The 11,338-nt window shown below is 47.0% G+C and overlaps 1 protein-coding gene across 5 annotated transcripts in view; it reads left to right on the top strand.

Annotated features, from left to right (window-relative positions):
• Window positions 1–306: 306 nt before the first annotated feature.
• SUCLG2 (succinate-CoA ligase GDP-forming subunit beta) overlaps window positions 307–11,338 on the top strand; it is a 330,084-nt gene continuing 319,052 nt past the window's right edge. For 4 of the 5 annotated variants that reach the window (XM_042929928.1, XM_042929931.1, XM_042929932.1 and 1 more), the window contains exons 1-2: window positions 307–464; window positions 6,583–6,651. In XM_042929928.1, coding sequence (XP_042785862.1) covers window positions 381–464; window positions 6,583–6,651 — 153 coding nt within the window. In that variant the 5' untranslated portion in view covers window positions 307–380. The remainder of the gene's footprint in view (window positions 465–6,582; window positions 6,652–11,338) is intronic. The other variant, XM_042929927.1, reaches the window with a different exon arrangement.

Here is an 11,338-nt window from a genome sequence, read left to right as displayed (position 1 = left end):
GTTACAGTTCCACCGCTCGCGGCAGTGACTACTGTTCGCTTGCCCTTTGGTCCTCGGTAGAGTTTAAACCCCACGACCGCAGGGCTGGGGATCTGCTGATGCCCACAGTGGGTGGCGCGGTGACAAGGCCAAAAGACCCCCGCAGGCTAAAGGCGAAGACGGGGCGGGGTCGGGGACCGGGGGCGGTGCTGGCCCCGCCGGGCGTGGGGCGTGGGGCGTGGGGCGCCGGGGCGGGGCCGCGCGCAGAGGGGCCGCGCGCCGGGGCGCGGGGGCGGCCGGGGGCCGGCCGGGCCCGCCCCTCTCCTCCTCCTCCCTCCTCCTCCTCCGACCTCGGCCGCCCGCGCGCAGTCGGCTCCCCCGCGCCGAGTTTCCTGTTTAAGATGGCGTCCCCCGTGGCAGCGCAGGCCCGGAAACTTCTGCGAGACCTGGCGCTCCGGCCCCCGCTGCTGGCGGCCAGGTCCCAGGTGAGCGCTCCCGGTGGCTGGAGCCGCGCGGAGGGCGCTGGCGGGGCGGCCGCCTGCCCGGGTCCTCCCGGCCCTCGTCGTCCTCGCCGCCGCCTGTTTCCTCCCGGCAGCGGGTGCCCGGCGGCGCGGGCGCTGCACCCCCGGAGGCGACGCGCGGAGCTGCTCCCGGGCGCGTGGGAGACCCCCCCCCCTCCCCAGCCCCCGCTCGGGTGTGGCCCCGGGGCCGAGGAGGGCGCCACCCAGCACTCAGCAGTCGCTGGCGTCGGTTCCCTGGGCCCACGCGGAGGGCGCCGGCACCGCACCTGGCTCCGCCTGGCAAGTCGAGAAGTTCTCGGGCCGGGTTTAGGAGACCTGAGGTTTTACCATCCACGTTGCCAGCTCTCCTTTAGAAACGTCTCGACCTCTGAGCGCGTGTGTTAGGCCACGTGAAGAACATGCCCAGAAACCCATCCCAGCCTGGCTGGTATTAATGATTCACCTCCCTGAGGAACTTTCTCCGGGGGGACTGTTTTTGCAGATTTCAGGGGCGCCTGAGTTGGCAAAATGCGGGGGTCGAGGAGGAAAGTGGGAAACGCTCTCCTTTCCCTACAACGAGGAATCAGCCTCGTCACAAACACACGTCAGAGCATTCCCCCTGTCCACTTTCTCCTCGTTTATAGAGAATAGAAAGCTAAGGGGCCGCGGGTGGATGCCGAGTAGCTGTTCAAACTTGGCCTCCTGTAGATTGTAGTTTCTGCAGAATGGCACGAGTCGAAGTATTCAGAAGCCTTTTGGGGGGTTAAAAGTTGGTGATGGTTCTTGGAGAAATCACTCAACTGCTCAACTTCTGATTGTCCACAGATAAGTTCTTGCCCCCTTTAAAGAAAGGGCAGCGTGGGGCTCAGCCACAGCTGAGCAACGTCCTTGTTCATTTTCCCCGTTTTTAATTTATGAGAGTCAAATTATCACATGCAATTTTAACCAGGATATGCATAGCATAGTTTTTAGGACATTTATAAGATAGCTACCAATGATTCTTTGGGTTACTCTAAGCGTTGGCTAATTATATGCAAGGTTTTGTTTTTTTTTCTTTTTTCCTCTCTCATTTCCTGACTTCTCATTTCTCTGTTTTTGTTAACGTAAATTTAAAAGGTGCTAATACTTATTACTGTAATAGCCTTAATAGGCACTTGACAGTATGGTGGGATAGTGGAAAGGAATGGCAGTTTTGTCTAATTAAAATCACTAATAACTATTGTAATGCAGTGAGGAGAATACCTCCAGGTGATCAAGTCCTATTCATTATTTAAGTGTTACAAAAAACAACTGTAGTGCTAACTATGAGTGCAGGCTTGAATTGATGAGACACATGGGGCCCTGGGCAGTGAAAACTCAAAGCTTTAATTGTACAAGGAACCCAAGTGTTTAGCCGAAGTGTGGCAGGGCTTCCTGCCTAACCAAGAAGTGAGATCTGAACGCAACACTCCAGGGAGTCTGTCTGGGGACAGATAGCCTTGGTTTGGCAGGACTGGGCAAAAGGTTCTGTTACCTCGCTCCATCCAGCAGCTTTGATTTACATCACTCTTGGATGATGTGTTACCCTGTAAGCACAAGGTTTCAAAGATGAGAATTTTTTAGAAGTTCAGGTTAGTACTTAGTGCCCAAGAACCAGAAATGGACATTAGCCAGTATCTAGTGCAACCAGCTTATTTCACAGGTGGAAAATTGAGGCCTAAAGAAATTCAATGACTTGTTCAAAGTTATAAAGAGAGTTTGTGGCAGAGCCCCATTCCAGAATAGTTTACTTTTAAGTTTCTGTTACACCGGGCTGTTGCTTGGTGAGTGTAGACTTCATTAAAATGCGTCATGTTAGCATTGAGGTTAGTCTGCTTATCAAGTAGCAACTATATAACATCCAAGTCCTAGAACTACTGACATTTAAATTAAAAAACAATTTTTTTTTTTTAACTTCATTCATTTTTGAGAGACAGAGGCAGAGCGTGAGCGGGGAAGGGGCAGAGAGAGAGGGAGACACAGAATCTGAGGCAGGCTCCAGGCTCTGAGCTGTCTGCACAGAGCCTGATGTGGGGCTCGAACTCACGAACTGCGAGATCATGACCTGAGCCAAAGCCGGATGCTCAAGCGACTGATTCACCCAGGCGCCCCTAAATTTTTTTTTTTTTATAAATCTCTTAGAATTGACAGTATTAGGAGAGTATTGCTCATGACTTTTAAGATACTTTTTAAATTCTTGGGTACTTCTTAGTATCTCTTCCAACAGAGTCTCCTTTGGTGTTGTGCGTACCTACTCCCTTGGCCACGGCAAACATTACAGTTGAACATGACCCCCTTTTCCCACGAACCTTAAAAATCCTAAGTATTTTGAGAAATTTGTTGCCACTCTTGCCTCACACCTAGTTTTTACTAGGGCCTCGTGCAGAGCTGTTGGGTATGCAGAGATAAAAGGCCCAGTTTCTGCTTTGAGAAATAACTGTAACCACTCAAAAAGATGTCCCTAGAATGACACTTTAGCTCCCTCCCCTCACCCACCCTGTAGTTAAATTTAACATTTGACACATATTCCCGAGGTTTAATGTCATTGAAATTTCTTATTTCCTCTGCTCTTGGCTTCAGCTATTTGACTTATGATTGATGTTGTAGTCTTAGAAAGCCTGCTTTAGCCATTTCTTATTTTACATACATTTTTTATTCAGTCTATACCTAGGACAGGACTGTTCTAGGTGCTGATATTTGGGGGTAGAGAACATAGCCGGCAGAGCACATGGCCACATCATACTTGATTTTAATGGGGGTGGGGAAGGGCTAGACTGTACATACATACATAAATAATGATGATGATTTCAGCCAGGGACAAATGCTACACAAAGGTAAAATAGAATCCTGGGATGGAGAATGAATAGCTTAGCCAAGAAGGTGTACGTAGATTAGGTGGTCAAGGTAAACCAACTTGATAAGGTGGGGTTTTTGTTTTGTTTTGTTTTGGCTTGATTTTTTTGTTGCAATGTAACACATGTACTGAAAATGTACATATTATAAATGACCAACTTGAAGGGTTCTCACAAACGGAATATGCCCAGGTCACCAGATTCAGATAAAAAAACTAATCATTTAGTGGCAACCCCGAGGGTCCCCTGGTGTTTCTACCTGTTGCTGCCTCCACCCTGGAAAGGGTCACCAAGTCCCTACACTTACACCACCATACCATGGTCTCGTTCCTTTCTGTACTTATGTAAATGGAATTGTACAATATGTAGTCACACGTTCAATATTAGGTTTATGAGATCTTGGAGGTGACTTTTTGACATTTGAGCTGAGACCTGAGTAACCAAAAGTAGCCAGCCAGGTGAAACTTTGGGGAAGAGGGTATTAGGCATAGAAGACAGCAAGTGCAAAGGCCCTGAGGCGGGAGTGAGCTCAACATGTCCAAATAGTTAAAGATGGGAAAGTAGTAGTACCAGTAGTAGCTTGAGGTAGGCAGGGGCCAGATAATGTGGGGATTTGCAGCATCTGATAAGGAGCTTTTAAGAGTCTAGAGTGGATAAGTGACTTGCTCAAAGTTATTTAGCTAGTAAAAAAATAGCTGGGTCTGAAACCCAGTCCTGGCTGCTAAAGATTAGGCATGTAATTACTGTACTGTATAATTCCTACTGCAGACGTAGGCTGGCTTTGAAACTTTTAGGGGGAATGTTCTGTGAACTCAGTACTCTAGTAAAGATCTCATCATTGTTAGGGGATTTTTCACATGTAAAGGCTATGTTGCTGGGTCCAGATAGTCCACCAGTAGAACAGGATGCTGTACTACATGGCAATGTCATACAGCATGACATGGCTGCGGTGGGCACAGAGATGAGCCCACTCTGTAGGTCATGTCACATGGGAATTTCGGTTGAGGGCACAGAGTTTCAATGGTTAATGATAATCCCAAAGGTGGTATTGTTGCCCTTCTGCACACGTTCCCTCTCATAATGGCAGGGTGGGGTTTGCGGAGCTGCTGTGTGGTGAAGGGTAGACCTTGTGGGAAACACTGCCTGTCAGGTCCCCAGCTGTGGAGTTGTTGTGTGGTTCTCTGCAAAGCCCAGAGCTTCTGTCCAGGAACTCCTAGAGGAACACATGGTTTTGAAGGAAACTGTTTAAACCCATGCCCCTGCTGTTGTATTCTTCTAAGTGGGTGGCTCCAGCTTAATTTTCTGCTCCTTCAGGATGTAGGAGGAGAAAGAGGGATGCATGGCTTTTAGAAGTGAAGGACTAAAGGTCCCGTGTAAGTCCTTATCAGCTAAATGAGCCTGTGGAGGTTGGGCCGGAAGTTGTGACTCACATATTTGTGCCTTTTGCCTAAAAGAATAAATATCTGACTTTTTTTTTTTTTTTTTTACAGCTGCAATTTCTTCTGTTAGAAGAAGAAATCTATCTCAGATAATTTAGAAGCTAAACTGTTGACCTTCTGTGTGGGGAAGACCTTTAAGTGTCCCAAATTGGTTTTGTTTACTGTAAATGAAACTGATCTTTTATGGGCCAGGGATGGAGTGCGCAGACCCCCGGTAGTGAGAACGTTGCTGCCTGTGTATCGTAGCCCTGTTCCGCAGGCACAATGCCCAGAAAGTCACTGAAATAATACCTCATATTTTGGGAAGGAAGAGAAATTATCTACCTAACCTCAGATCATTTGTCCTTCAGTTCTCTTTACTACTCAGTGTGGGATTGTCACTTGATTTATCACTTTCTGTTACTCGATGGAAATGTTTTGCCTCAAGAACTTGAGAGATTTGCCCACGTTTGAGCAAATTGTAAAATCAATATCCTAATGAAACTTTGGGAGATAATACTCGAGTTAGTCTGGTGAAGAGGAAGTGGGGAGGGCACTGCAGGTGGGGTGGGCAGTGTGCAAAAAGGCAGAGGGGAGAGAGAACGTGGGGGAAAGTGCAGGAGTCAGTTCTTGCCACCCCTTTTTGTATGGAGAAGGGAGAGGCAGGTATGTAACTGAAGGTGATCTTCTAGACAAATGAGGAAGGAGGATGGGCTGTAGAAAGCCTAGAACTCAGCATGCATAGAATTCCATCCTAACTAAAAACCAAGCAAATATTGTTCATTTTTTAAAAGAGTTTATTTATTGCGGTACCTGGGTGGCTCAGTCAGTTAAGCATCCAACTTAGGCTCAGGTCATGATCTTGCAGTTCGTGGGTTCAAGCCCTGTGTCAGGTTCTGGGCTGACAGCTCAGAACCTGGAACCTGTTTCAGATTCTGTGTCTCCCTCTCTGCCCCTCCCCAGCTTGGGCTCTGTCTCTCTTTCTCTTAAAAGTAAACATTAAACAAAAAAAAGTTTATTTAGTGAGGTTTTTTTTTTTTTTTTTAAGTTTATTTGAGAGAGAGAGCGAGCACATGGGTTTGGGGGGGGGGGGGTGTTGCGGGGAGTAACAGAGAGAGAGAATCCCAGGCAGGCTCTGTACTGTTAGAGCAGAGCCCAACTCGGGGCATGAACTCACGAACCATGAGACCTGAGCCGAAGTCGGACACTTAACTGACCGAGTCACCCAGGCGCCCTGCAAGTATTGTTCGTGTAGTTGGTTTTCTGAACACTTGGTCTGTGCCTGGTGGTATTGGGTATAAGCTCCCTGAAGGCGACAACTATGTCAGTTTAGTTCTTCCCTGTAAACCCAATGTTGACGAGAATGCTGGGCATGTCGAGGTTGCTACATGACTGAGTGAATGCAGATGGGAGATACATGGCCCCTACCCTCAGGGGGCTCAGAGTTTGGTGGCAAAATTGGCGTGCAAACCAAGAATTGTACTAGGGCATGTGAATGCTGCATTTGGGCTGTGTTTTTGGTCCTCTCAGTGGCTGTGCTTGTTCCTGCACTGGGGGGCTTGCTGTGCTCTCCTTCTGAAACATTGTTTCCTCTGCTCCCAGGCCTGTTCTCTTCCTTCATTAGCTCTCTGACTCCATGTTAAATCTTCAGACAGGGCTTTCCCTGAATATTTTATCTGATTCTGCCTCTCCCCAGAGATGTCTCTCTACCCCTTACTTGCTTTATTATGCTAACGTTTTAAAGTCTGGTGATTTATTGTGTTTCTTCTTTGTATATTTATTTATTGTCTGTCTTCTTCCCTCTCTCACAAATAGAAGATTGTGAGCTCATTGAGGCCGAAGATTTTCTTATGCATCACCAGTTTCCCCAGCTCGCCTGACAAGGTATTCAGTAAGCTTTTGTGGTCTCAGTGACTGAGTGCGGTTCATAGAGAAGAGGGAAGGGCAGGTAAGTAACAGAAGTTGAGCAACGATGCAGACAATCGAGGCAAGCGAGGAAGGAAGGGGCTGTAACAAGTCTAGTTGTGAAAGGACTTTCATAATAAGACTGTTCATTTCGCATGTGCGCAGAGACCCTATGCACCGTGATCTCTGCATACCATTTCTTTAGCCCTTGCAACATTACTGCTAAGGAGGTTGTATTGTCTTCGTGACACGTGTAAGGGAACATCACGGAGAGGTCAAGAGCAACTTGCTTAATTACAATTAGAGGCGAGCAAGTCACCTGCCTCATGCTGACAAGCCACCTAGGCTGTTAAAACATTAAACTGTTGCTAAAGGATCCTATTTGGGCGGAAACATCCGGTTACACTGATTGCTTGCATTTCCCAGTCTCTCTGCCCTGAGTGGCTTGTGCTGACTCAGGTGTACTGATCTGTGTACCAGGTTGTCTTCTCCAGGCTCTTATCTGACTCCTTCCCTGGCTGGCTTCAGGCTCTGGGAAACAGGGTAACAGAGAAGAGGGTGTGAGTTCTGCATTCAAATCGAACAATATTCAAATTCTGGGTCTGCCAGGCTCTTGCTTTACAAAACTGTTGAACTTGGTTGAACCTTGATTTATTGTTCTCTGAAAAGGGATAAATCTCATATGTGGTTACAGAGAGTACATTTGACATAATGATATGGTTGGCTCACAACGGTTATTTTTCTTACGGTGAATTTGAAGCTAACTTTACTTGCATTTTTTTATGCTTTACTAAGCTAGAAGCATTTTCCCTTCTCAGATCTGATACACATGTATTGTTTGCTGCCATCTCAGGGTTAGGCACTAGCTTGGTGTTTTCCATATGTTTTGTTCCCTTGAATCTTTGCACCAACCACGTGGGACCGAGATGATCATTTTCCATTTACATCTGGAGCACTTGAGGCTCAGACAGTCCACAGCCTGCCTCCTGTACCCCAGTTCTACATTATTCTACAGGGCGTGAAGAGGGCGTGAAGAAGAGGGCGTGAAGTGAAGGTCTGTAGAAGCCCAAGGTAGCAGTGGGGAAGGTCACATGGTGAGCTCTGTTGCACCATCCTGGATGTGGCTCATTCCAGAAATGTTTGCACATCTTCGTGTTTACTTAGTAGTGATGGCTTCTGGACCTCATGTGCGTCAAAGATCTGAGGTGGCGGGACACCTAAAGAATAGACTGTAGTCACAGCCAGTCCCAGGTGCCTTTTGCTGTCTGCCCAAGTGTGGAGCACTGACTGTAGCGTTTCGGGTATTCTGAAGTTGTGAAATTGCATTGCTTTTGCAGGGTGGGCTCCGGGGGGGTGCTCCTGGAGGACAGAGCTTCCTGGTATTCTGACTGCAGACTTGGATCAGTGTGCAGGTGACACGGCCAGCTTTTGCCTCTTTCAAAAATGGTTCCAAAAGAATAGCACTTCAGCACCAGTCACGAAGGCATAGATTTCTTAGGCTTAACTCTGTAAAGTTTATTTTTGTTTTAAAATTGGAGGGATTTGGTATAATGTATCAATTGATGTTGGAGACATGGCCAAGCATTAGGGGTAGTTGTGTGCAAATTTGGGACCTGTGGGGGGGGGGGGGTGGCATGTGGGTCTGGTGTCTCTTTTCCTACTACTTCCTGTTTCTCCATGTGCCCGGCCCGCTTCCATTTCTGGGCTGTCCGGGTACCAAGGTTGTGACTTGTGGGCACCGAGGAATTCAGGAGGGCTGCCTTGTGGAGTTTCGGGTGGCGGGGCAGTCAGAGATGAGGCCGGAGACCAAAGCAGGGGCACCATTCTGCTGATCCTGGCATCTGGTATTGGAGTTAAGGTTTGTTCTTGAGGGCAGTGGAGAATCATTGAAGAGTTTAGATAGTGAGGCAAAGGGGGAAGTTTGAAGCTTTAGAGGACCCTTTCTGCATATAGGATGGAGATGTGTGGGGGAATGTTGCAAGCATGGGGCTCCCTTGGGGGACTGTGCACTGATTCAGTGCCCTTAGTAATTGTATCAGGAGGATGTGCGTAAGGCAGGACTGGGGTCAGACTGTCTGGGTCTAAATCTTGCCTTAAACACTGATAATTCTTTTGATCTGTAAGAATTACGTATTTTATTACAAGACTAACTTTTTCACATTTCAGCATCTCTGAAAACTAAACTTTTTTTATTTGAGAAGGAGAGAGAGAGAGAGAGAGAGAGAGAGAGAATCCCAAGCAGGCTCCACGCTCAGCATGGACCTCAAGATGGGCCCCCATCTCATGACGAGGGGAGCATGACCTGAGCCAAAATCAATAGTCAGATGCTCAACTGGCTGAGCCACCCAGGAGCCCCTGAAAACTAAACTTGTTTGCATACTTGTGATTGATCTACAGGTTTCCTTTTTTCTTCTTCCACCAGTTGTACATAACATGGGAGAAGATGGGGGCTTGCACCAAAATTAGGTTGGCTGCATAATTTGTTGCCAGGTTGGGATACTTTGAATGAAAGTGACCATGAGCACTGTGAATTGTTACCACACCAGGGCAGCAGGTGTAACAAACCAAGACTGTTTCTGGAAAACCCTAACTGAAATGGATGAAATGTTGGTAATGGGGGTAGGAGAGAAAGATTGGCGTTATTAAGGCAATATACTGGTCAGGAGCCATGATTTCTTCTGATCCACAAGGTGCTGCCTCCTCCTATCCTGTGCTGAAAGCAAAAAGGTGATAAAAGGCTCTGTACCATCCCTGAGCCGAGAGGGTGGGAGCAGCCACTCTGGTTATAAAATGTCCCTGCTTATCTTTACTCCTAGAACCAAGTACTTTGACCCTATGGCTGGGTGTTCTCTGGACACTTTGTTAGGGCCTCAGAAAAGGAACGTGCAAATAAAGGAAGAGAAATAGAAAGCCCCATACATCTGCCAGCCTTCCCAAGCACAGATGTCTAAACCTGAGCACAGTGACATGCTTTCCCAAGCCTGAAGCCTTTTCTGGGGTTAATGACATCCTGGGCCCTGTTGAAATGGTGCATTCTGGCTTTGTTATTTCCTTCTGTGCTCTCAGTCTTGTGTGGGTGGTGCTGATGCTTCTTAAATCTTCTTTGGTTGAAAGAGACCTGCTTGGACTTATCGCAAGAAAAATAAAAGGTTTATTGAAAGGGACATGTACTAGAACTCAACACTAATCTTCCTTGGTGTTGGCTCTTCTGTGCCCTTTCTGTACTGTAACCAGTCACTTACTCATGGTTACATCTCTTTGTAACTTCTGCCTGCACATGACTTTGACTGTCCAGTCCCATGCCCACTTTAGCCTCCCATCATCTAGCTTCCATCTCCCAGAATAGTATACTTTTTAGGAGAAAATCTTGTTTGTCTAGCTCACCATTTTGTATTCACTTTTGGGTCACTGGCCAGCTGATAGATGGACTGTTTGGCATAAGGTATCTACCCCCACCCTGCAGCCCATGGCTAAGATGGGGGGTGGGTCTTAGGAGCAGCACCATGGTATCCCCATGTAGCAGAGCTCTGCATGCAGTGCTGGGGGGGGGGGGGGCGGGCGTGGCCTGGTCCATTAAGAACATCATTATATTTTCCATCCTTTGTGAACTTCTTGTCTCTAAGATCACATTTTCATGATTGATTTGTTTCCTTTTGCACATTTCCAACTTTCTGAAGATTTCCTTACGATTCACCTTTTTTGTCTGTGTTGGACTAATTTACAGGGGTTGAAGATAATGGCAGTGGGCCTTGTTTTAGACTGTTTTCTTATGATTACAATGAAAAATATTTCTCAGGGAGGAATTATTAAGTGGGAAGATGGATTGTCATGAGAAGTCAGCTCATTTGTCCAAATACCCAAATGAGTATTTCAAAGACACGTGTAGACAGTGGGCTTCTATGAGCCCAGGGCACTTCCTCAGCTTTACTTGGAAGAGTGTTCTGCGTTGAAGTAACCCAGCTTCTCTTGTGGGTTGAAGTGGTTCACCTCCACTTTACACTTCCCAAAGAGGATTTGTTTGGGTCTTTTTGCCACCACTCAGTAATGAGCTGCTTTCTTGGGCACATCCTTCAAGCTACGTGCAGAGGCCGCTGGTTCCCACACCAGTCCCTGGTGCAGTCTGCTGGGACTGAGGGGGCAGAGTTCATTTCATTCAAACGCATGGTCTTGTGAAACTTACTTATGTATTTTATTTGTAAGACACACGCTTTCCCCCCACACTTCAATGTCTCTGAATTCCAGGTGTGTTTTACGCTTGTGCCATAGATTGATTGGGAGGGTTTTTCCCCAATGGTTACATAAAGATGGTACGAAAACGCTGTTGTTTGTTAGGTTTGATGAAATTACACAGTGCCTGAGCTTTCTCAACTGCAAAATGGGGAGAGCTAGAGTAGTCACCCCCCAGAGTTGCACTGAGCATTAACTGAGCTCATGCACACCATCTTAGCACTGCGCCCTAAATGGTTAATAAATATTAGTCATTGGTTTTGGTATTTTTATCACTAACTATAATCATAAAGCCTTTATTTTCATAAAAGACCCCCTTTGATCTTTCCCCCACTTTCCCTCTAAATCTGCTCAGTGCCTTGGCTTGTAAGAAAGGTGGGTAATGGAACCACAGGATAGAGACTCAGAAGAGTCAAGGTATGGAATGACATGAGGGGCA

This window comes from Panthera leo, chromosome A2 (genome assembly GCF_018350215.1).
Source record: "Panthera leo isolate Ple1 chromosome A2, P.leo_Ple1_pat1.1, whole genome shotgun sequence".
Taxonomy (NCBI): Eukaryota; Metazoa; Chordata; class Mammalia; order Carnivora; family Felidae; genus Panthera; species Panthera leo.
The sequence above is the reverse complement of the archived record's forward strand: the minus strand, read 5'-3'. Positions and strand labels throughout refer to the sequence as shown.